Below are 22,159 nucleotides of genomic sequence, written 5' to 3'. Positions count from 1 at the left end.
CCGGGCATGCAGAGAGAGAAAACATGCCAAGATTTAGGGAGAAGGGGAATATCAGGTCAGAGGGGTTAAGGTGGATTGTGAATCCATGGAAACTTGAAAATTAGGAGGGTAGTTTTGAAGTTTCTTCCAGATTATTTATTTTACCGTAAAACATTTATACCCTCCTAATGCTTAGAAATTTGAGGTTTTAGGGAAACCATGGAAGAAAGTATTGCAACAGAAAAGGCAGAAATTGATCAGAGCGTGAAAAAGTAGCAGCGACGGCAATGTCAAAGTAATGCCAGCACATTGGCATTGTTCTGCAAGTGAGAGAGATGCTTACTAACAAGGGTAAAGTGAGAGTAGACAAAGTCTGAGGTAATGGATGCCTTCAAGATTTCTGACTTCATGAGTAAAGTTTAAGGCTGGATTTCAGGGGAGTGAGAGTAGTGTAAGAGATATGTGATAAGGCATTTCACACAGACAAATAACTTTGGTCTTTGAAGCATTTAGGAGAAAAGAAGTTACAGTGTAGTTAGGGAGTATCAGTATTACTTTTATGCAGCTGATATCCAAAGTTTTTTTTTTCTTGTACTTCTCTCTGATCTCTCCTAATTTTGAGGCTAACTCGGACATCTCTGAGGGTGATGCTGGAGAATAGAGCCAAGGTTGTAACTTTAATGGAACTACCCAGCAGAAAGTGTGTGTTTGTGTGTATGTGTGTGCACATGTGAGTCCAGGAGAGAGTTGTGAATAAGATATAGAGAAAGGAGTGGTAACAGTGTTAAGTTTAAAACTCAGAAAGTAGAGTGCTAGAGACACCAAAATAAAAAATAGCATCAGAAGTCATGCCTAGCTGAAGTAGGCTGGAGAGAAAGAGGCATCTGTGCTCAGAATTGAGTGGATTATTGAGCTCTTGTAGGGAGGGGCAGGCAGTAAGATCAAGAAGAGATGGAGTCATGGCAGTGACAAAAGCAGTTGTGCCAAATTTCTCTATATTTGTTGGTCTCATGATTTATTAAACTTGCAGTATTAGCAATACTCAGGGCTGGATTAATCTTTTGTGGGCCCCGGCCCCTGGACCATGGCCCCATACCCCACTCCACACGTCCACACCCTCTCAAGGGAGGGCAGGAGATGGAGAGGAGGCGGGCGGGGGCTGAGAGGAGCAAGCGGCAGGCAGGACCTTTGTAGGGGAAGAGGCTGAGTCGGGGGGGGGCCTCAAGGCAGCTCATGATTGGTGATGGTGGTAGGGGGGAGAGGGTAGGACCAAGCTCTGGGGCTGAAGTGGTAATTGTCATGGAGTTCTCTGAAAGTCACAGTGTCCATGACCTCCATGACCTGATCTTATCCTTAATTATGATACAGTCTTTAACTATGTGATCAATGTGTGGGCCTAAGCCTTATTTACTGCACACTATTCAAACCCTGTTCTGAAGACAGAATTAATAATTTCCTCATGGACTTTTCTATGGTGCACATCGCTATAGTCGGAGTTCTTCACAAATATTGAATAATAAATTTATATTCACTACATCTATGTGGAATGAGGAGTTATTGTTAACTCCATTTTACAGACAGCAGACTGGGCCCAAAGAGATTAGGTCAAAAGTATCCACTAATATTAGGTGCCCAATTTGAGATGACTAGGACCTGATTTTCTGGAGTACTTAACATTATATACAGGGCCAGCTCCAGGGTTTTTGCCACCCCAAGTGATGGGGGGAGGGAAAAAAGCCAAAGTTGGGATTGATGGCAGCTTCACTGTGCCGCTTTCTTCTTCAGTGGCAATTCGGCGGCAGGTCCTTTCCTCCGAGAGGGACCGAGGGACCTGCCGCCGAAGAGCCCGATGTGCCACCCCTTCCTCTTGGCCGCCCCAAGCACCTGCTTGCTGTGCTGGTGCCTGGAGCTGGCCCTGATTATATAGCACATTTTATGTATAAAGCACAGCTCCCATTGACTTAGATGTAGCTGTGAGTGCTCAGCACTTCTGCAAATTAGATCTCAGGTTCTGAAATTGGGCACCAAGAAAATGAGAAACACACAGTTAGTGGTCACCTGCGAACGTTTTGGCTTAAGTGACTTGACTAACCTCACACTGGAACTCTGTGGTAGAGGCAGTGATAGACTCCAGTTACATAGGGCAGCATTCAGCAGCCATAACCATTAGACCTTCCTTTCTCTCCCTGCAGCCCTGTCTCATTCACTGCACACCTTCCAACTTCTGTAATAAATGAAGCAGGTATCCATAGCTGCCTTTAGAACGCAACTATGATTCCTCCCCCGAACAGGTCCATATTGGGCACTGAATGAGGCCCGAGGCCTGTGGAAATATTAGTATATGATCATGTAACTAAAGGCTGTATCATGATAGTATATCTACAAGGTGCTAAGTAATAGTTGCTAAGGCAATTTTAATGCTGGCATTTCTTAACTTTTGAGTGCTTTGCTTTGCAACCTTATGAACCTTCTTTTAACTTGTTTTTTTGTGTGTAATTTCCTAGATTCTTTTTTTTTTTTTAAACAAGAAAACTGAGAAGACACAAATTCCATCATATGGCAGCATATTGACACCCACATGGGTCGTCAGAAGGGTTGGAACCTTTAGATCTACTGAATAGACCTCTGCCACTTGAGCTATCAGAGTGACTGACTGTAATAATAGGTTGTCATCCTCTGTGTGAACCATCAGAGGGGGAGAGACGCAGTTTGTCAGGGAGTTTCATGGATATTTGCTGGCAGAAGAAGGAATGGTGAAGCTCAGGAATCCATTCCAGGTTCTTGGGAGTGTGCTTTAGTGGAAATACTCATAGAATCAAAGGGTTAGAAGGGACCTCAAGGGTCATCTAGTCTAATCCCCTGCCAAGATGCGGGAGTTGCTGTGTCTACACCATTCAAGACAAATAGCTATCCAGCCTCCCTTTGAAAACCTTCAGTGAAAAAGCTTCCACAACCTCCCTTGGTAGTCTATTCCATTGTCCTACTGTTCTCAGGAAGTTTTTCCTGAGATTCAGTCTAAATCTGCTATGCTTTAGTTTGAACCCATTGCCTCTTGTCCTGCCCTCGGTGGCAAGGGAGAACAACTTTTCTCCATCGTCTTTATGGCGTCCTTTCAGGTATGGGAAGACTGCTATCATGTCCCTCCTAAATCTTCTCTTTTCCAAACTAAACGTATCCAGTTCCTTCAGTCTTTGCTAATATGGCTTGCATTCCATCCATTTGATCGTCTTGTCGTTCATCTCTGGATCTTTTCCAGTTTCTCTACATCCTTTCTATACCTTGGTGACCAAAATTGGACGCACTACTCCAGCTGAGGCCTAATCATTGCTGAATAGAGTGGTACTATCACCTCCACTAGCTTGCATGCTATGCCTCTGTTAATGCAACCTAAAATTGCATTTGCTTTTTCTGCAGCATCATCACATGGCTTACTCATGTTGAGGTTGCGATCCACCACAACTCCCAGATCCTTCTTAGCAATGCTGCTGGCAAGCCAGTTTTTCTCCATTCTATATTTGTGCATTTGGCTTTTCTTCTGTATGTGTAGCGCCTTACGTTTGTCTTTGTTTAATTTCATTTTGTTGTTTAAAGCTCAGTTTGCCAATTTTTCAAGATCCCTCTGAATTTCAGCTCTATCTTCCAAGGTATTGGCTACTGCCTGCTAGCTTTGTGGCACCTGCAAACTTGATCAGTATACTCTTCATACCTCCATCCAGGTCATTAATAAAGATGTTAAACAACACCGGACCCAGGACATATCCCTGTGGAACATGACTTGAGACCTCCCTCCAGTCTGACATCATTCTATTAATAGTTACTCTTTGTTTACTCATCTGCCTGTTCCTCATGCCCCCAAGCTTGGCCCATTCTACCCTGTCCTTGTCCCAGTCCTGTCTCTTCATCATTTGTGGCGCCTTGTCCCAATCAGATTTTCCTTCCTTACCCAGTCCCAGTCTCCACTCAGGCTTCTCATCCCAATCTCGGACTCCTTGCCCAGCCAGTCCCAGTTCCTTCCACCCTGTTCCTCATCCGATCTATCTCTTCCGCCACCCCACACACTCATCGACTCCTAGCACCAGACTCTGTCCCCCGCACCACCTTTCCTTAGATGCTGCCCTGTTCTCCTTGTCCATCCAGTCCCAGTGTTTTTCCACTTCTACCATCTCCTTGTTGGATCTCAGTATTCTCCTTCCCTAGCCAACTGGTCTACAGTCACCCCACTCATTTCTCTCACTGGCTACCATCACCCAAACACTCCCAACCTCTCCTCCCTTCCAGTCCCAGCCTCTCACTTCCAGTCTCAGTCCCCTTGTGCAACAAGTACCAGCCTGTTCTCTCCTTCCCCCACACCCTCTCCAGTCTCCCGGTCTCCCTGCCCAACCAGGCTAAGTATCGCACCCCCCACTTCCATCCTCCAGCTCCTGGTCTCACCAGTCCCAATTTACTTCTTCACCCTTCCCCTGGTCTGACTTTTGTGCCCTCTGCATTTGAATTAATGGCTTCCTCCTCCACATTGCCTGTTTTGCCTCCAGATGGGTCATTGAAGGCACAGAAGGAGACAGGCTCCCTGCTGTCAGTTCCAGTGCCTGTCACCACTCAGTTCACGGCAGCCATGAGCTGCAATTGCAGAGAAAATCCTTCTGAGCCCTGATGGCCTTGGGCGGGAGGGAGCATGCTCAGTCACTCTGTGGGGATGGCGCATACTTAAGTCACTATATAGGGTGGCTCATGCACAGTCTGGTCAGCACTAGGAGTTGTGAGAAGCTCAAACTTGCTTAGTGGGGACAGACTGTTCAGAGATTTTAGCTGGTAAGCTCTTGCAAGTCTCTTCGGAGCATGTGCAAAGAGCAGTTTTCAAAGGCCTATTTGTAATCTGGCAAAGTTTAGGCAGATTTTCACAGGGACAGCAAAGACAACCCCCCCGTTTAATTTCAAGTCCATTTTCCAAAGCTTGGGGGCACTAGTGCATGTCAAAGAAAAGGTCACCAGTATATTTTAACCAGTGCCAAACAACATATTTTCCCTAGCTTAATTCTTGGAAATGGCTGAATTCCCACACCCCAACCCACACCTCGGTTCCTTCCCCCCCCCCCCCCCAAAAAAAAAAAAAAATCAGACTGAAGCAGATACTAGGCATGGAAAATTTCAACTGAAATGGTTAAAATTTGACAGGTTTTATAAGCAACAGAAAATAGGGTCTTTATAATGGGAAGAGTCAGGGGACCTTAATAATAGGCAAGATTACCAACCCCACTTGTAATATGTGGACAGTGCACTTCTTTTTTTCCCTGTACTTTAATCTGCGTAGAGATGGAGTTTTGTTTACACACTTGAACAGTGTGCTTTGAGCTGTGAAACATCTTTAGAAATAGTCCACAGACCTTATTTTGCCACTCATCGCTTAAATCAGCCTGGATTTCTCACTGTTCCACTTTTGCTTAAGGATTAAAAAAATCTATTTTGGCAGAGCCTGAAGAATAACTGAAGATGGCTTCTGGATAATATTTTCTCCTTATGAGCTATTAGGTAGTTTCTTGAAATTTGCTTTATTTAAAACCAGTGTTCTGATGGCACCTGCTGTATTTAAGGCACCTCATTGGTTTCATTATATACATCTTCTATTTTTTTAACATTTGTAATTGAGCTTTGAAAATTTACCTTGAGCTGAAACCTGCCACATAATGACTCTGAACAGGAGCATGTTTTTTAATTAATTTTTTTCTCACAAATGTCAGTAAATTGTTTGTTTGATTTTGTTTGAAGAGAAGGGTACTGTTAGGTTGTTTGTGTATATGCTGAACTCCAGCTGTGCTGATTTTGAAAAAATTGGAAAGCTGTGTGTAATGTGGTTTAATTACTTTGTATATTTTGAAGATGGTAAAAATACAGAATAGTTTTAAACTTTGAAATATGGCTATTGCCTATACTTACCACTTACAAAAAAAATATAGGAAGGAATTTTACTAGGCACATGTAACGTGCATGCAAAAATACTGTATATACTTACAAGGCAGTCTGCAATGGCAACATCTAGCAAACTACTACAAGAAATTCCTGACTGGTTGATTTTTCTCTTGTGATTCATTTTATGTCAGAGGGGAGAGATTTTTTTTGCATTTTTAACAGCCACATTTAGAAATGAGTCAAACACAACTTCTACATTTCAAAAATATTTTTTTCTTTTTCAGTTTTTAATGTTTTCTTGACCACCCGTTATTGTGCTTGGCGCTCCTTATGCTTCAATCCAATACGTTGAGAGAACTGAATTCTTGGCTTGTGAATTCTGCTTCCATATCAAGATCTTACACAACTTATAATGACATTTCTCCGCAGGCAGCTTTACACTGAGCTACTGCATTGGAGGAGCTTGAGGGAAAGTTACCAATCATATACAGGAACCCCAGAGTCTCTAGTGATGAATGCTCAATCTGCAAATGTTCACACTTCACTCCCATAATTTTCATATGAGGCTTAGCCACTGTATTTTTCAGTGCATATGTTGTATACATTAAAACTCACAATGAAGCATATTCATGGCATTGTTTATTTTGGAAATATTTATAAAATAAAGTGCTGCTTGAATACCTTGGTTTGGCCTCACATAAGTAGCACTTTCACTAATAAAACTGGTTTGTTCTTAATTCATAACCAAAACAACAGAAAATCCTAGTGAGCATAGGGCAATTTGTAGTTTTAATACAAATTTTACCAGGCCTAAAGGGATGTCTGCTATCTACCTGTCAGCTAACACAAGGTCCAAACAAACGTTTTTCCAAGTGGAGACAAGGCTTTACTCTAAAGTCTATGCTTATGTGTGTGAGGAAAAATATTAGACAACACATGGAAGTGCCGTGCTTTTGTTAGTAGTTAAAATGGGTGGAAGGATTATTCGGATTAACATTACCATCCAGCATGTATGAACATGGAGGGAACAGAACTTTCAAGGATAGCTCACGTCTGCTTGAATAACTAAGACCATGTCTACACTACAAAATTATGTGATCTAATTTACATTGGCATACAGCCACTGCAGTTATTACATCACTTGTGCGTGTGCACACTTAGCTCTTTGTGTCGACGGTGCACCTCCTCACCAGGAGTATTAGTATTGATGTAGATTGCAGTGCACCATGGGTAGCTATCCCACTGTGCAACTCACACCATCTAGCATGGGATATTTTGGGAAGTTTTGCAGTGCCTGATGCATCCAAAAAGAGATGCACAGTGATGACAGGGAGAATGGGGGTCAACATCCCATAATGCAGTGTTGTCTGTCCCATAATATTTCATATTCTCTTTACAAAATCCGCACAAACTCTCACGTTTTTTCTTACTGTCCATCATCTCTGACTGAAGCACAGAGCCTGCACAGCACAGATTTTTTGCTTAAAAAAAATGAATGCAAACTATATAAAACAATGACAGCAAAAAGTTTTGGTGGTAAGTAGGTAGAAATTTAAGGATAAATGCTATGTTTCAGCTAACCTGAATTATCATGAGTCATTGCAAGCACAGGGCAGATGATCTTGCAGTATTTGCAGAGCCACAGGAGGAGCTGTGAGGAACATAATGATTCCTTGGAGGCTAGATTGCTGTGGGACATAGAAACAATTCAAGGTTGTTGGCGGTGTTCAGTGAGATGCTGGAGATGGTGGAGCACCAGTTCTGGGCCTGGGAAAGAAGCTCTGACTGATGGGATCACCTTGTCATGCAGGTTTGGGGTGATGAGCATTGGTACAGAACTTCCAGATGTGTAAGATCACATTTTTGGATCTCAGTGCTGAGCCCTCCAGCACTGGGACAACAAAATGAGAGCTGCACTGACAGTTGAGAAGCGAGTGGCGATCGCATTGTTGAAACTTGCAACACCAAATTGCTGCCAATCAGTTGGGAATCAATATGGAGTCAGAAAATCCACTGGAGGGGCCATTAAGCGCCTCCTGCTACATAGGACTGTGACTCTGACAATGTGCAGGACATAGCAGATGCTTTTGCAGCCATGAGGTTCCCGAACTGCGGTGGGTTAATAGAGGGCACGCATATCCCTATTTTGGCCCCAGACCACCTTGCTACAGAGAACATCAACAGAAAGAGCTACTTTTCTATGGTATGCAAGTTCTGGTGGATCACTGGGGATGCCTTACTAACATTGGTGTGGGCTGGTCAGGGAAAGGGCATGACGTGCACATCTTTAAGAACACAGGACTGTTGAGAAAGCTGAAAGCAGGGATTTCTTTCCCCAGGGATGAATTACCACTGGGAATTTGGAAATGTCAGTAGTAATCCTGGAAGACCCCTTGCTTTCATGGCTCATGAAGCTGTATGCCAGCCACCTTGACAGCACTTCAACTACAGGCTCAGCAGTTTCAAAATGACAGTTGAACATGCCTTTGGTCATTTTAAAGGGTTGCTGACATTGCTTACTTATAAGGTTTGACGTCAATGAGAAAACTATCCCAATGGTTATGGCAGCCTGCTGTGTCCTGCATAATATCTGTGAAGCAAAGGGAGAAAAGTTTCCACCAGGGTGGAGGTGGAGCAGTTGTCTGCTGAATTTGAACAGATGGATACCAGGGCTGTAAGAAAAGCTCAGCGCGGGGTTGTACAGATCAGGGAGGCTTTGGAAGACTCTTTTAATACTGAGCCAGAGCAGTGTGTGTTGCTGTAATGTGCTGTACATGGCCTTGCTCTTTTGTGGCCCTTAAGAATCTTGTTGTGATTGCTCTATATGTAGGAATATAACAACGTCAATGCGCCTATTAATATTGTCTGTGGAGGATGTTATGGGATCTGTGACACAGTGAAGTAACAAAAAATTGATGAATGTCAGACCTGCTCAGCACCACGTGCAATATGTTGTGATCTAATAAAGATGAATTTTGTTCCAAAAAATAGAATTTTATTCTGTAACATGCACAAGGCAATTAAAAAAAAAATAATTAGAACTTAGGCCTTGTCTACACTAGCAAGTTACGGCGCAGTAAATCAGCTTTCTGTGGTGTAACTCCCGAGGTGTGCACACTGCCAAGCCACTTAGTGCGCAGAAACTCCTCAGTTCCAGCGTTGCACAAAATCCCCACCTCAACAACAGTCGTAAGCCTTAAAGCACAGAGGCTCCAGCACTGTATTGGCAGTGTAAACATATTACACTGCAGAAAGCAATCAATTGGCCCCCAGAAGTGTCCCATAAAGTGGCTGCTCTCCTCATTGATTTGAACTCGGCTGCCCTGGAGTCATGCACCCCTCCCCTTTCAAAGCTCCGTTTCTGGCGGCCCTAGCATGTTGTACTGTGCTGATCTGCTCTGGGACACAAAGCAAACCAGTAATGTGGAATGCTCGTGCTGTTGAACACAGAGGCGCGCACATGTGTGTGCGCACATGTGTGTGTGTGTTTGTGAGAGAGAGAGAGGGTGATTGCTATGCACAGAGCCTAGGGAAAGAGGTGAGGGCTGATGTCGGGGTTTTGCCCTCCCCCTGCCTCAGGACTGGTTGTCTCCTGCCACTATATGAACTTACAAGACAGCATGCTGACACACCCTCTGTCCCCCAAAACACACACTCTCCTCCCCACTCCATACACACCCACGCACATTTCCTGTCACATACTCCCCCTTACCCCCTGCACTTCAGTTAAAAAGCAGCTGGCAATGTAGTAGGATGTCCATGGAACAATGGGATTGGGAAACCTGCATCATGTGATGCTGTGCCTGCCCCATGAGCATTGTAAACCCTTCCCAAAGCACCCCAAAGCCAGTTGCACAGTGGGTAGCTACCACAACACACTGCTCTCTTCGCTGTTGCAAGAGCTGCTAGTGTGGATCTGCTCTACTGTCACAAGGAGCACAGTGTGGACATGCAACAGCAGTTTAATTCCAGCACTTTAATAAAAGTTGCACAAAACTTGCCAGTTTAGACATACTGTTAGACTTGCTCTGCACTGCATGCTTACTTCAGTATAACTGTATGGCTCAGGAGTGACGTAGTAATATTGACCGTAACCCCCTGTATAGAGAGCTCTATGTCGGCAGGAGAGCAACTCACGCCAACAAAGTTATCACCTCTTGTAGAGATGGAATTATTAAGATGATGGGAGAGCTCTCTCCATCGGCTTAGTGTGTTCACAGGACGTGCTACAGTGGCATTAAGTTGGAGTAGCAGATCACGTATGTTGGTGGGAGACAAACTTAAATGAAGACACATCCACAGCTAAGTTGATGTAAGCTGTCTTGCGTCGACCTAGCTGTGTAATGTAGACCAGGCCTAATACTGATGATGCTGTGAAATCCTATTTTTCCAAAACATTCCATTTCATAGTATTAAATCAAACTTAGACTTCTATCAGGAAAAATAAATGCAGAAAATATATAGATCAGGACCTGATAATATACACCCTGGAATATTCAAGGAGCTGACCCAGGAGATAACTGAGCCATTTGTGATTATCTTCAAAAAGTTATGGAAGATGGGTGAGATTCCAGAGGACAGGAAAAGGGCAAATATAATACTGATCTATAAAAAGGGGAAAAAGGACAACCTGGGGAATTACAGACCAGTCAGTTTAACTTCAGTACCTGGAAAGATAATGGAGCAAATAATTATTAAGCAATCAGTTTGCAGACACCTAAATGATAAAATGGTAAGTAACAGCCAGCATAGATTTATCAAGAACAAATCATGTCAAACCTACCTAATAGCTTTCTTTGACAGGGTAGCAAGCCTTGTGGATGTGGGGGACGGGTAGATGTAATACATCTTGACTTAGTAAGACTTTTGATACTCTCGCACATGACTTTCTCATAAACAAATAGGAGATGAAGCCTAGATGGAGCTACTGTAAGGTGGGTGCATAACTGGTTGGAAAACCGTTCCCAGAGAGTAATTACCAGTAGTTCATAGTCAAGCTGGAAGGGCATATCAAGGAGGGTCTCGCAGGGATTGGTTCTCGGTCCGGTTCTGTTCAATATTTTCATCAATGATTTAGATAATGGCACAGAGAGTACACTGATAAAGTTTGCGGATGAGGCCAAGCTCAGAGGGGTTGCAAGTGCTTTGGAGGATATGATTAAAATTCAAAATGATCTGAACAATCTGGAGAAATGATCTGAAGTAAACAGGATGAAATTCAGTAAGGAAAAGTGTAGAGTACACCACTTAGGAAGGAACGATCAGTTGCACACATAGAAAATGGGAAATGACCGCCTAGGAAGGAGTACTGCAAAAAGGAATCTGGGTGTCATAGTGGTTCACAAGCTAAATATGAGTCAACACTGTATCAGTGTGGCAAAAAAAGCAACCATCATTCTGGGATGTATTAGCAGGAGTAAGCAATACACAAGAAGTAATTCTTCTGCTCTACTTTGTATCCAGTCCTGGGTGCCGCATTTCAGGAAACGTGGACAATTGGAGAACGTCCAAAGAAGAGCAACAAAAATGATGAAAGGTCTAGAAAACATGACTTATGAGGGAAAATTAAAATAATTGGATGTGTTTAGTCTGGAGAAGAGAAGACTGAGAGGGGACATGATGGCAGTTTTCAAGTATATTAAAGGTTGTTTCTAGGAGGGGGGAAGAACATTGTTCTCCTTAACCTCTGACCATAGGACAAGAAGCAATGGCCTTAAATTGCAGCAAGGGCGGTTTAGGTTAGACATTAGAAAAAACTCCCTGTCAAGGTAGTTAAGCCCTGTAATAAATTGCCTAGGGTAGTTGTGGAATCACTGGAGATTTTTAAGAGCAAGTTGGACAAACACCTCTCTGGGATGGTTTAGATACTGTTTCGTCCTGCCTTGAGTGCAGGGGACTGGACTAGAAGACCTCTCTAGGAGGTCCCTTCAGAGGCAGATTTACCATGAAACAGTGTGGTGGCCCCGAAATGCAGGACAAATCTCATCTGACAGCCTGCCCCTGAGTCCCGGCCAGCGGTGCAGCAGGGCTTAGGCTGCCTGCATTTCGTGGCCAGTGGCCCCATTCCACTCCCAGAAGCGTCTGGTGGCTGGCATGTCTCTGCATGCCTTTGGCAGGGGGGATGGCGGCTCCGTGCGCTTCTCCTGCCCCAGACATTTCATGGAGACCCCTCCCCACCCCAAGGGGCACGCAGAGACGTGCTATCTGCAGGGCTAAGGCGGCTCCCTGTCCACATTGCCTCCCTCCCTCTGCACCACTACCAGAAGCGATCAGCATGTCCTTGCGACCACTGGGGGGAGGGGGGGAGGCAGTGTCTCTGTGCATTGACCCCATCCTGAGCATTGACTCCGCAGCTCCCATTGGCCAGGAACGGCAGTCAAGGGGAGCTGCAGGGACAGCACCTGCAGGCGTGGTACGCAGATACCCCCGCCCCGCCTAGGAGCCACTGCCAGAGGGCTGTGCCGGTCACTTTGGGAGCCATGCTGCCCAAGGTAAGTGTTGCCTCCTTGACCTCTCCTGCCCCAGCCCAGAGCCCACACCCTTCACCCCACCCTAGGGTGACCAGGCAGCAAGTGTGAAAAATTGGGATGGGGTGGAGGGTACTAAGAGCCTATATAAGAAAAAGCCCCAAATATCAGGACTGTCCCTATAAAATCGGGACATCCAATTTATATGTCTCAGAGGTATTGCATCCGGCTTTTCATCTCCATGAGATGTTCTGATTTATTTGAGCACATCCCATTGAGATGAATGGGATACTTCACATCTCTGCAATCCTCCTGTTTTTCAGAGGGTTGTGTAGAACACTCCCTGCTAACACTGGACCCCAAAGTGGAGTACAGAGCCTGGGACTCCCCTCCATATCCCCTTGCTGCCTCCAGCTAGGAGATGTGTTCCTAACAGCCCACTGGTTAGCACCTCCCTTCTTCCATGTTGCTCCTCTACTACTGGACAGGGGGAGCATGAAGGGGCCAGGACGAGGGCAGCTGATAGCAGAATGCCAGTGAAGACTTTCCAGGAGCCTCCCATTGGCGCACTCCCACCCTCCTCAAAAAGCCAAAAGAAACTAACTGCCTAAAAACTTAATTAACACTGAGGTAAGGTTTACTTCAGTGCCTCATGGTATTGCAGAAAGTTGAGTGCCCCTGGACTTAAAGTTACTGATCCATTTGGCTGAAGATGTATCTCTCTTCATATTTAAATGTGAGATGTGGAAATGTTCTGCAGGTAATCTCTGCACCAGTCAGTATGGCTGTTCCTAACATAGTGAAGGGCAGCTGGAGTGCATGCAGACAAAGGAATGAATATAGTTACGTGGGGCACAGCATACTACATGAAAAAGCTCATTTACATTGTCATTCCTTGTTATAGCCACAGGGCAGCCCTGGCTGAAATGGTATCTTGCGAGTGGCTCTTCAGAGTGGGGCTGGCATGCACTTCAATATTGTATGTCTGGCTTTTCAGACTTTTAAGTAGAGGTGCTCTTGACTTTGGCAAATGGGAAAAGGTACTGTGGGACAACCTGAACTGTGTGTTAACAAAGTTTTTGGGTAGTGAATTGTACCTTAATTTTCTAGTTGACTGTTTGCGAGCAAGCAAGAAGAACTTGTTCTTCTCTTGTAACTGAATAATGTGCAACCACTTATACAATACTGCATGTGCTGAAATGAAGTCGTCTGAACAGTAAAGTCTGTGTTTTAGGAGGGCTTCTAGTGAATGTATGTCACTACGTGAGTGGAGGAAACCATGATTGTTTTTCTCCTTTACTCCATGACTTGAACCTTTTCCATTGGTTCATTCTAGGGCTTTTTTGGTGGTATTTTATTTCTGGTTGGAACATGGATGAGTGGGAGGACTCAATAAATGTGACTGGCATCTTAGTTTGTTGTCAGGGATTTGGGTAGGTTCTGCTGTTGGGATGGATATTGGTTCAGATTGCTTTGGGGGACAGGGACTTAAAAGGTCAAGCTGCTCTACTGAGCATGTTTTTGAGCTCACTGGGTTTTGTGGTAGAGGGTACCGGTTTAGCAGCTGGAAGTTTGGGTCTCCATTTAAGGTTTCTCAGCAGGCTCTTGACTAGGAGCAGACATGATCCTTACTAGGTATATCTATGCTGCATTTTAATAGCCATGGCAGTGAATCACAGAGTCTAGGTGTACAGGCTCAGGCTTGTGCTGTGGCACTAAAAACAGCAGTGTAGATGTTCCAACCCGGGCTGGAGCTCAGGCTCTGAAGCCTGGGGAGCCTGGGTGGGTTTCAGAGCCTGAGCTCCAGCCCAAGCCCAAATGTCTACACAGCTGTTCTTAGCACCGTAGCATGAGCCCAAGGCCGTAGATCTGAGCTCACAGACTCGCTGCTGTGGATTTTAAAATGCAGTGTAGACATACTCACCTCCCTTGATCAAAATATCCTTCCCAACTAACTACCATTGTGCAGTGTATTGTATTCTAGTTGTCCACTTTGATGCCATTGTTTGCGCTGTGTGTGTGTGTGTGTGTGAGAGAGAGAACTATATGAAACACTCTTGATAGCTTCTGTCTTGTCAGAGTCTACACTACAAGCTCTACAACGGCACAGCTATAGACACTTCCTACAGCAGCGGAAGGGTTTTTTCTTTCACCCCTTTGAGAGCAGTAGCTAGGTGGATGGAAGAATTCCTCTAGCGGTGTCTGCAGCAGGGCTGCTTAAGTCGTCTTAACTATGACTGTTAAGGGTGTGAATTTTTCACAGCCCAGAGTGACAAAGCTAGGTCAATTTAAAGCCATGTCTGCACTATGAATTTACATCGGTATATCTACGTTGCTCACAGGTGTGAAAAATCAACACCTCTGAGCGATGTAATTATAACGACATAACCCCCTGTGAACACAGCGCTATGTCGACCGGAGGGTTTCTCCTGTCGACATAGCTACCATCTCTTGAAGAGGTGGATACCTATACCATTAGGAAAAGCCCTCCTGTTGGCTTAGGTAGCATCTTCAGTGAAGACTTTTCATCATGCTGTAATGTTTAAGTTTTAGGTGTAGACTAGGTCTAAAGCAGTATTACTATTCCATCCTGAATGGCAGTGTGCCATGCTCTGGATTTTAAGCAGTATATAAGAGAACAATATTTGGCCCATATGTCTGAAGAATTAAATAATGAATTTCTATCCATTTTAACAATATCTGGAACAGCATAAGGATATAGGCATAATAGTGGTCTGTTTGCTTTTCCATTTCAATAAATTATGAAGAGATCAGTAGGTGACATGTTAACTTTCTCATTATCCCATTTTAAAATATTACTCTGTTCTGTAAACATCCGAAATCTGATCACAGGACTTGATTTTATGAGTTGCTGAGTTTTCTCAACTCCTGCTGTCTTCAGTCTGAATTGAGGTCTCTTCTCCACTCCCCTAGAAATAAACTGAATATTAATATATGGGAAAGGAATTGTATTTTTAAATTGTCCGTCTGTCTCACCTGTTAGGGAAAGAAATTTGCCTTTGTCTATACAGACAGGGTTTAAAATATTTACGAAACACTTATTAGCTAAAAGGCTAAGGAAGTATCTACAAAGGGAATTACATTCCAGAATAGCTATTCCTGATTAACTCAATGTGTGGATGCTCTTATTCTGGATTAGTTTAATCACTGTAGATTAAGCTAGTTCAGAATGAGGCACTCTTATCAGGAATAGCAATTCTGGAAAAATAACTCCTCATGTAGACAAGCCCTATGTCTGTTATTCCCGGGTTAGCACAGAAGATGAGAAGGCAGACTTCCATGATCAATGTGTGTGCGTGTGACACACATTCACACCTCCCTTCCAAACCGCTGAGAATTGGAGGCTTTGGAGATTTCTACTAGGATTCTATTCATGGGTTTTGGTGTGGTTGGGAGTATCTTTCATATAAATGTCTGGCTATTAAATACTTGATAGAGTTGAAGCCCAATTGCCCCATATTTCTTTTAGAAATGAGCAGCTTTCTTTTTCTCCTTCTACCTCAATACTAGAGTCCTCTGGCTTCTGAGAGGACGTAGGATCTCTATTGTTAGATTCCTTCCCAGATTCTTGGCTCCTGAATGAGGGAATGGGTCTCTGCTACTGGGCCCTTAAACCAAGGCTGCTTCTTTTTTTCCTTCCTCTCTGAATACACCAGTGCTTATGTCAGCTGCTGTGGTTCATAGCTTTTCCCAAGCAGTAGCATGAAACTGACATGATTCTTTACATTTTCACAGTTGTCCACACCATCCTGAATAGCAGCCATGAAACTGACTAATTTTGTTAATTTCAACCTATTGCTGCTTGGGAAAGCTGCAACCTGCAGCAGAGACCCTGCAGCTGTCTCCAAACCTAGAAAGTCCAGTAGCGCACCAGTACTGGTTTATATAAAGCATCATATTTTAAATATCTTCTATTTCATTCTTTATGCATTGTAATGTTTTGTTTGCAATTTTGACTGTTTTACATTGAGCAGGTTTTTTTTGTTTAACTGTTCATAATGATCACAACAACTTATGTAAGTTGTTCCAGTTAATTTATAAACCAGCCACATGTGTATGAGTAGTTCAAATTATTCCTTGCAATGTGGAAAACTTTGCATTTATAAACACTTGAGTTTCATCAGCCAGTGTGCTGCCCTTTCACCTACCGTTAAATTCCTTTGAAGTCTCTCACAGTCCTCTTTAGGTTTGACTATCCTAAATAATTTTGCCACCTGTTCTGCAGGCTGTGTGAATGAGGGCAACTCTCACATTTTCACCTAATACTCTGATTGAGCCATATTCTCTGAAATATGAATAGCTACTAATTTGTTGCTCTGCCATATAACATTTGAAATTACATTTACATTTAAATTTACAGCCTGGAAGAGAGATCACTCTCATCTTTATGCCCTCTTCAGGGAACTTAGATTTTTCTTTCTTCAAAAATTTTTTGTCTTCAGGCAGATTCTTGTAAATATTTCTGAAATTATTCCCATTGCCTAGTACTCAGTTATGAGCAAAATCTCTCCTGTGGATTGTACATTGGAAGTATAGGCCAACACCTATCCTGTGTCAAGCAGGATCATTGGGGGCAGGAGAGGGGTCAACATGGGGCATGAATATGCACTAAGATTCTCTCCCAATGCAACAGGATGGGGTCTTCTCTAGCACTCTCTTGAATACTGTGAGGGGGACCCAACTAAGGCTCCTATTGAAGCAACCTGGCCCCAAAAGGTTGTGGTCTGCCAGTTTGGCATGGCCAGCTCCACATACATGCTACAGTTGGTGGCATGTTGCTGCTTCTTGGGCCACCGTTAAGAAGTGCTCCAGAAAACCATGTCTTCCTGTTCAGCCTTTCCATACGAGACAGACAACTGTGTGCTTGCAGGATGTCTCAGGGACCTTCTCTGCACCCAGTCCTCTTCCCCATCTTCCCTTCCCCAGTGGTATTATATTGTAAGAGCAAGATTTTGTCCAGTCTCAAAGTACATTAACACAAGGTTAAATGGCTGTATTGGATTGTCATAGTCCTCTGTTGGGACTGCAACATTTCCCTTTTTAGTTCTTTCTTCATTCTGCTATTGCTGCTGCTTGTACTTGACTTTGGGTATGTCTACACTAGAAATGTTGCAGCATCACAGCTGCTTACCAAAGCAATGGAAGGGGTTTGTCCATTGGTGTAGTAAGTCCACCTATCTGAGAGGTGGTAGCGAGGTCGACAGAATTCTTCCATCAACCCAGCAGTGTCTATAACTGGAGCTTAAGTTGATTTAATCACATTACACAGGGTGTGAAATTTTTTGCAACCCTGAGCAATGTAGTTAGGACAGCTTAACTTTGTAGTGTAGACCAGTCCCTTGACTAGCAGTGCAGATGATCTGTTATTTTTTCCAAGTCCTAGTGAACACTGTACTGTAATTGGACCTCCAGGGGACTTTTTTTTATTTTCAACGTACTGCTCAGCCAAAGTCCAAATATGCCACTTCAGAGATGTGCTTAAATTCTATTTAAATGGAGCTCTTTCCAAACCAGGCTTCCACCCAAGTGCCAGATTCCCTTAGGCACATTTTGAGGATCACAGGGACATAAATACACATAAAACAAAGTTGCTCAGTTAGGCAGAAAACATTTGAAATGATTTTTCTCTTTAAACAGTTTTTATGCAAATTTTAAAAGTTCACATTTTAGGTTTTTGAATATGGTTGTTTTAGAAATATTGTGCATTAACCTCCATATGATGTGACACAAGGAATGCTGCCAGAACTGTCATTGTGTTTTGAGCGTTAATACAAGATTGCAAATGGTACAGGGATAACTTACTTAACAGGTCATAGTACTAAATACGTGCAAGTTTCCTCAAGTAGAAGCTTAGGCTGCTGTATTTTTACAGTGTCTGTGTTAAATGGATATACACCTCTACCTCAATATAATGCTGTCCTTGGGAGCCAAAAAATCTTATTGTGTTATAGGTGAAACCGCATTATATTGAACTTGATTTGACCTGCCCGAGCGTGCAGCCCTGCCTCCCCCCCCACCGGAGTGCTGCTTTACTGCATTATATCCGAATTCATGTTATATCGGGTGGCATTATAATGGGCTAGAGGTGTATGTTTTTGTATATGATATGTAGCTATAACCTGTCTTTATGTAGTCATTGCTGTGAGTGTTCCATTATTCTGATCTTCCCATTAATTTTTTTAAATGTGTGTGTGATGTTTTGTATACAATAGATAATGCATGCATTTGTATTGTAGATGCATGGTTATATGTTATACATACTGTGTGTGTTATAGGGGTGTGTGTGTGTGTATGTCATGTCAGTGCTGTGAGTTTTCCACTATATTATCCTTTTTGGTGCATATGGGATTTTAATAAGGAATTGCATCTCTTACCCCTTCTCCCCCACCACCCCTTTCTTTCAGTCACCACCATTTAGATTTGCTCATACCTTTTGGATACAGTAGAATTTGTGAAGTTTTTTCCCTTGATAGACTAAGGGCTTTTAAGCAGAGGAAAAATAAAAAATCTTTATTAACGTGTGTGTTTTCCACATATTTAGCAAACTTTTATGGCAGAAAAACAAAACTACTGTTACATAATTTTAAATAATATATTTAGTAGTTAAATTGCAAATTTATTTAAAGATACACTTTAAATTATTGTTTATATTTTATTTATTGTACTTTGCATTCTGTTTGAGGAAAGTCAGATTGACATAAAACATGACAATTAATAGGAAATCCTCCAGATTATCCTGGTTTAAAAAAGTTTCCTCTTTGCAGCGAACAACTCTGCGCCTTTTGTTACTGTGGTGAACGAAGCTCATTAGGACAAGGAGAATTAAAACAATTCAGTCCAACGCTAGCGTTTATCATCCCCTGGAAGAACCAGCCTTTAAGTAAGAATGAAACCAACGACCGCAGCGATGGAGTTTATGAGAGAACTCCAAGGCAAAACTCAGTGCCGCGCAAACAAAGAGGACAGAAGAAGTAAGTCTGTTTCATCATAAAAACTTTTGTCATAATTTTGTTGTATTGTTGATTTATTGTAGAGAGGCCAGGAAGCATATATGCAAACATTGTGCAGTGATAAGTGAATAATTTGAAAATTTGAAATTATTTTAAAACCACATGATGGTTAGTATTATTAATCTGTGTTTGAAAAATTGCAAATCATGTCAGAAAAATAGCAATCTTTCTTCTGCTTCTTATTGTTAAAAGTTTTTTCCCCTAGAAATGAGAACGTGTTCTTTTTTGGAGAGTACAAAAGTAAGAGAGACAGACTTACTTTAAAAATACAAATGTATTTGTACTCTTGAAATAGATCTTAGAGATAGCATGCAAAAGAACAGAAGAGGAGTAATACATTAACCAATTGATTTCTAAACTGTTGTGTTTGTGTACATTGGGGAGGCAAGAAATTTGTGTGTGTCACTTTGTAATCTTTCTTCCCTGGCCCCCTCCAAAAATAATCCTTGCAACTGTGAAAAGTAACGTGCTATATGAATACAGTGTATTCTACTGTGATTAGAACTCTGTTTGCTGTTTTTGTGTATGTCAATGTTCTGTTTTTAATCCATTGACGTATAGTAATATCCCAGGTGCCTTTTGCAATAGAGCACTTTTTAATAGCTATTTCTGAGAAATTACATTCACATACACATTCCTGTATGGTCCATGCTGAAAGATTATTGAATATATTTATGGAATTGAAGTTTAAAATACATCCATAAGTGCAAATGCAGATTTTTTTAGTATTTGCATAATGGAATAGATTTTTCTTTATATATATAGAATAAATAAAATTTGGATTTTGTAATTCTGGGTTTTTGCCGTTACCATGGTTAGATGTGTTCTTGTTTCAGGGCTGTCTTGCTAATATGTGGATTTAGTTGTGCTGGCTGATTAGTAGAGGTTTTTGTAGCCTATGGGAAAGTGCAAAATTAATTTAGCTTGGAACAACTAAGCAGCTCTGTCCCTTGAGGGTGATGATGTAATCATCCCCAAGTGCCATGCTGGCTAACATCCAAGTTTAAGTACTAAAGCATTGTTGTGTTGGAGTTTTCTGATTGGTTGATAGCTTTGGACTGCTGCCAATACAGTGAAGAAGTGAAGTGGGAAATGAAACAATAACAAAGAGAGGCAGCCTTTTAAAAGGATTTAAGGTGGTACATTTTAAGGAATCCTGAATTATCAAGGCATATATGGCATTAAAAGTACGTAGACATTTAAATTTGAATTCATATTCAGATTAGGTTTATTCAGTTTAGATACATTTTAGTTTAATAGCCCTTAATTAAGTATGAATGCTGAATCTCTATATAAAGCTGGCAGTGATTTTATCCATTTGATATTAAGGAACTATAAACACAAATTTAAAAAAAACAGGTACTCAGATTTCCTTATTATAAAATCTGGTATGAATGTGTAATTCTTTTTTAGATTGATTCAAAACTGACAGTAATTCAGTAACAGGTGCCTATGTTAATAATATCTGGCTTGACTGCATGTAGGGGTACTTGCCCTTTTGCGGTAGAATGGGTTAATTTAATACATCAGTTAATAAGGGGACTATTTTATTCATAGTAATAGGTTTTAGTCTTGAAGGTTTTGATTTCTGATATTGCACACTTTTTTTTTTGTTATGACACAAGTCATTAGGATATAATTTAGTGCCAAGGATTGAAAACTTCACCCACTCACCAATAATGAGAGAGAAGCTTTTCTTGACAGATGTGGAGGAGAGGGGGTCTTAACCATCAATTTTTGCACAGCTTAAGCTTTCCCTTACTTTTCCCCCATCTCCTTGCTCTTATATTTCTGAAGGTAACCTTCAAAATAAGCCAAATGTAAAATGAGAGAATTTTGTACTCCTAAGTCAGCACACAGCTCTGTTGCCTGCTGTAGCTCATAGCTTTACCAAGCAGTAAAGTAAAATCAACATAAATTTGGTCAAGTTCACTGTTCTTTTTCAGAAGGGTATGAGCATCATGAAATTGTCAAGAACTGTAGCAGTTTCATGCTGCTGCTACTGTCGACATCTATGAACAGCCACTGAGGCATATGCTTGATTTATTAATGAATAGGGGACTGCCAAATTCACGGCCATGAAAAACTTGTCACAGACTGTGAAATCAGAGTTCCCCAGTGAAATCTAGCTATTGGAGGGGCAGAACAGGGCAGGCCTTGGGGGCGCCCCAGCTGGGGGCTCCTACCATTCACTGGGATCCAGCTGTTAGTCTGCCAGGCTGGGGAAGGACGGGACTTCTCCTACGTGGCTGCTCTTGTGGGGAGATCAGACTGAAGGCAGCAGCCACAGAGCTTCCTGCAGTTTGAGGAGATTCCCAGAGGTGGAGTTGGGGCTGATCTTCCCCATGCTGCTGAGAGCACCCCAGCTGGGGGCTGCTAGTCCCCTTGGGGCTGAAGTGGGACAGGACTTCCTCTTCCATTGCACAGCCACTCTCGGGGAACCTCCCCCAGCTGCAGGAAGCTCTGTGGCTGCTGACAGCTCTGAAGGTTCCCAGCAGCACGGGTGAGGTCAGAGCCACCTCTGGGAATCTCCCTCAGCTGCAGAAAGCTCCACAGTGCAAAAGGTGAGGGTGGAAATCCTGCAACCCCCCATACATTAGCTTTGTGACTCTCCACAACCCACTTTTGGGTAGAACCCCTCCCCCCCAGTTACAACACCATGGAATTTCAAATGTAAAGGTCTGAAAATGTGAAATTGACCAGTTTAAAAACCTGCTGACTATGAAATTGATCAGAATGGACTGGGAATTTGGTAGGGCCCTAATGAAGAAGGAACCA

At 42.6% G+C, this 22,159-nt stretch overlaps 1 protein-coding gene across 15 annotated transcripts in view; it reads left to right on the top strand.

Annotated features, from left to right (window-relative positions):
• Positions 1-22,159, top strand: part of KMT2C (lysine methyltransferase 2C) — a 332,701-nt gene that overhangs the window by 106,083 nt on the left and 204,459 nt on the right. For all 15 annotated transcript variants that reach the window (XM_030550063.1, XM_030550061.1, XM_030550055.1 and 12 more), the window contains one exon: positions 19,136-19,342. In XM_030550063.1, the coding sequence (XP_030405923.1) occupies positions 19,136-19,342 (207 nt within the window). The remainder of the gene's footprint in view (positions 1-19,135; positions 19,343-22,159) is intronic.

Source organism: Gopherus evgoodei, chromosome 2 (assembly GCF_007399415.2).
Source record: "Gopherus evgoodei ecotype Sinaloan lineage chromosome 2, rGopEvg1_v1.p, whole genome shotgun sequence".
NCBI classification, from domain to species: Eukaryota; Metazoa; Chordata; order Testudines; family Testudinidae; genus Gopherus; species Gopherus evgoodei.
This window is presented reverse-complemented; position numbering and strand designations above follow the sequence as displayed.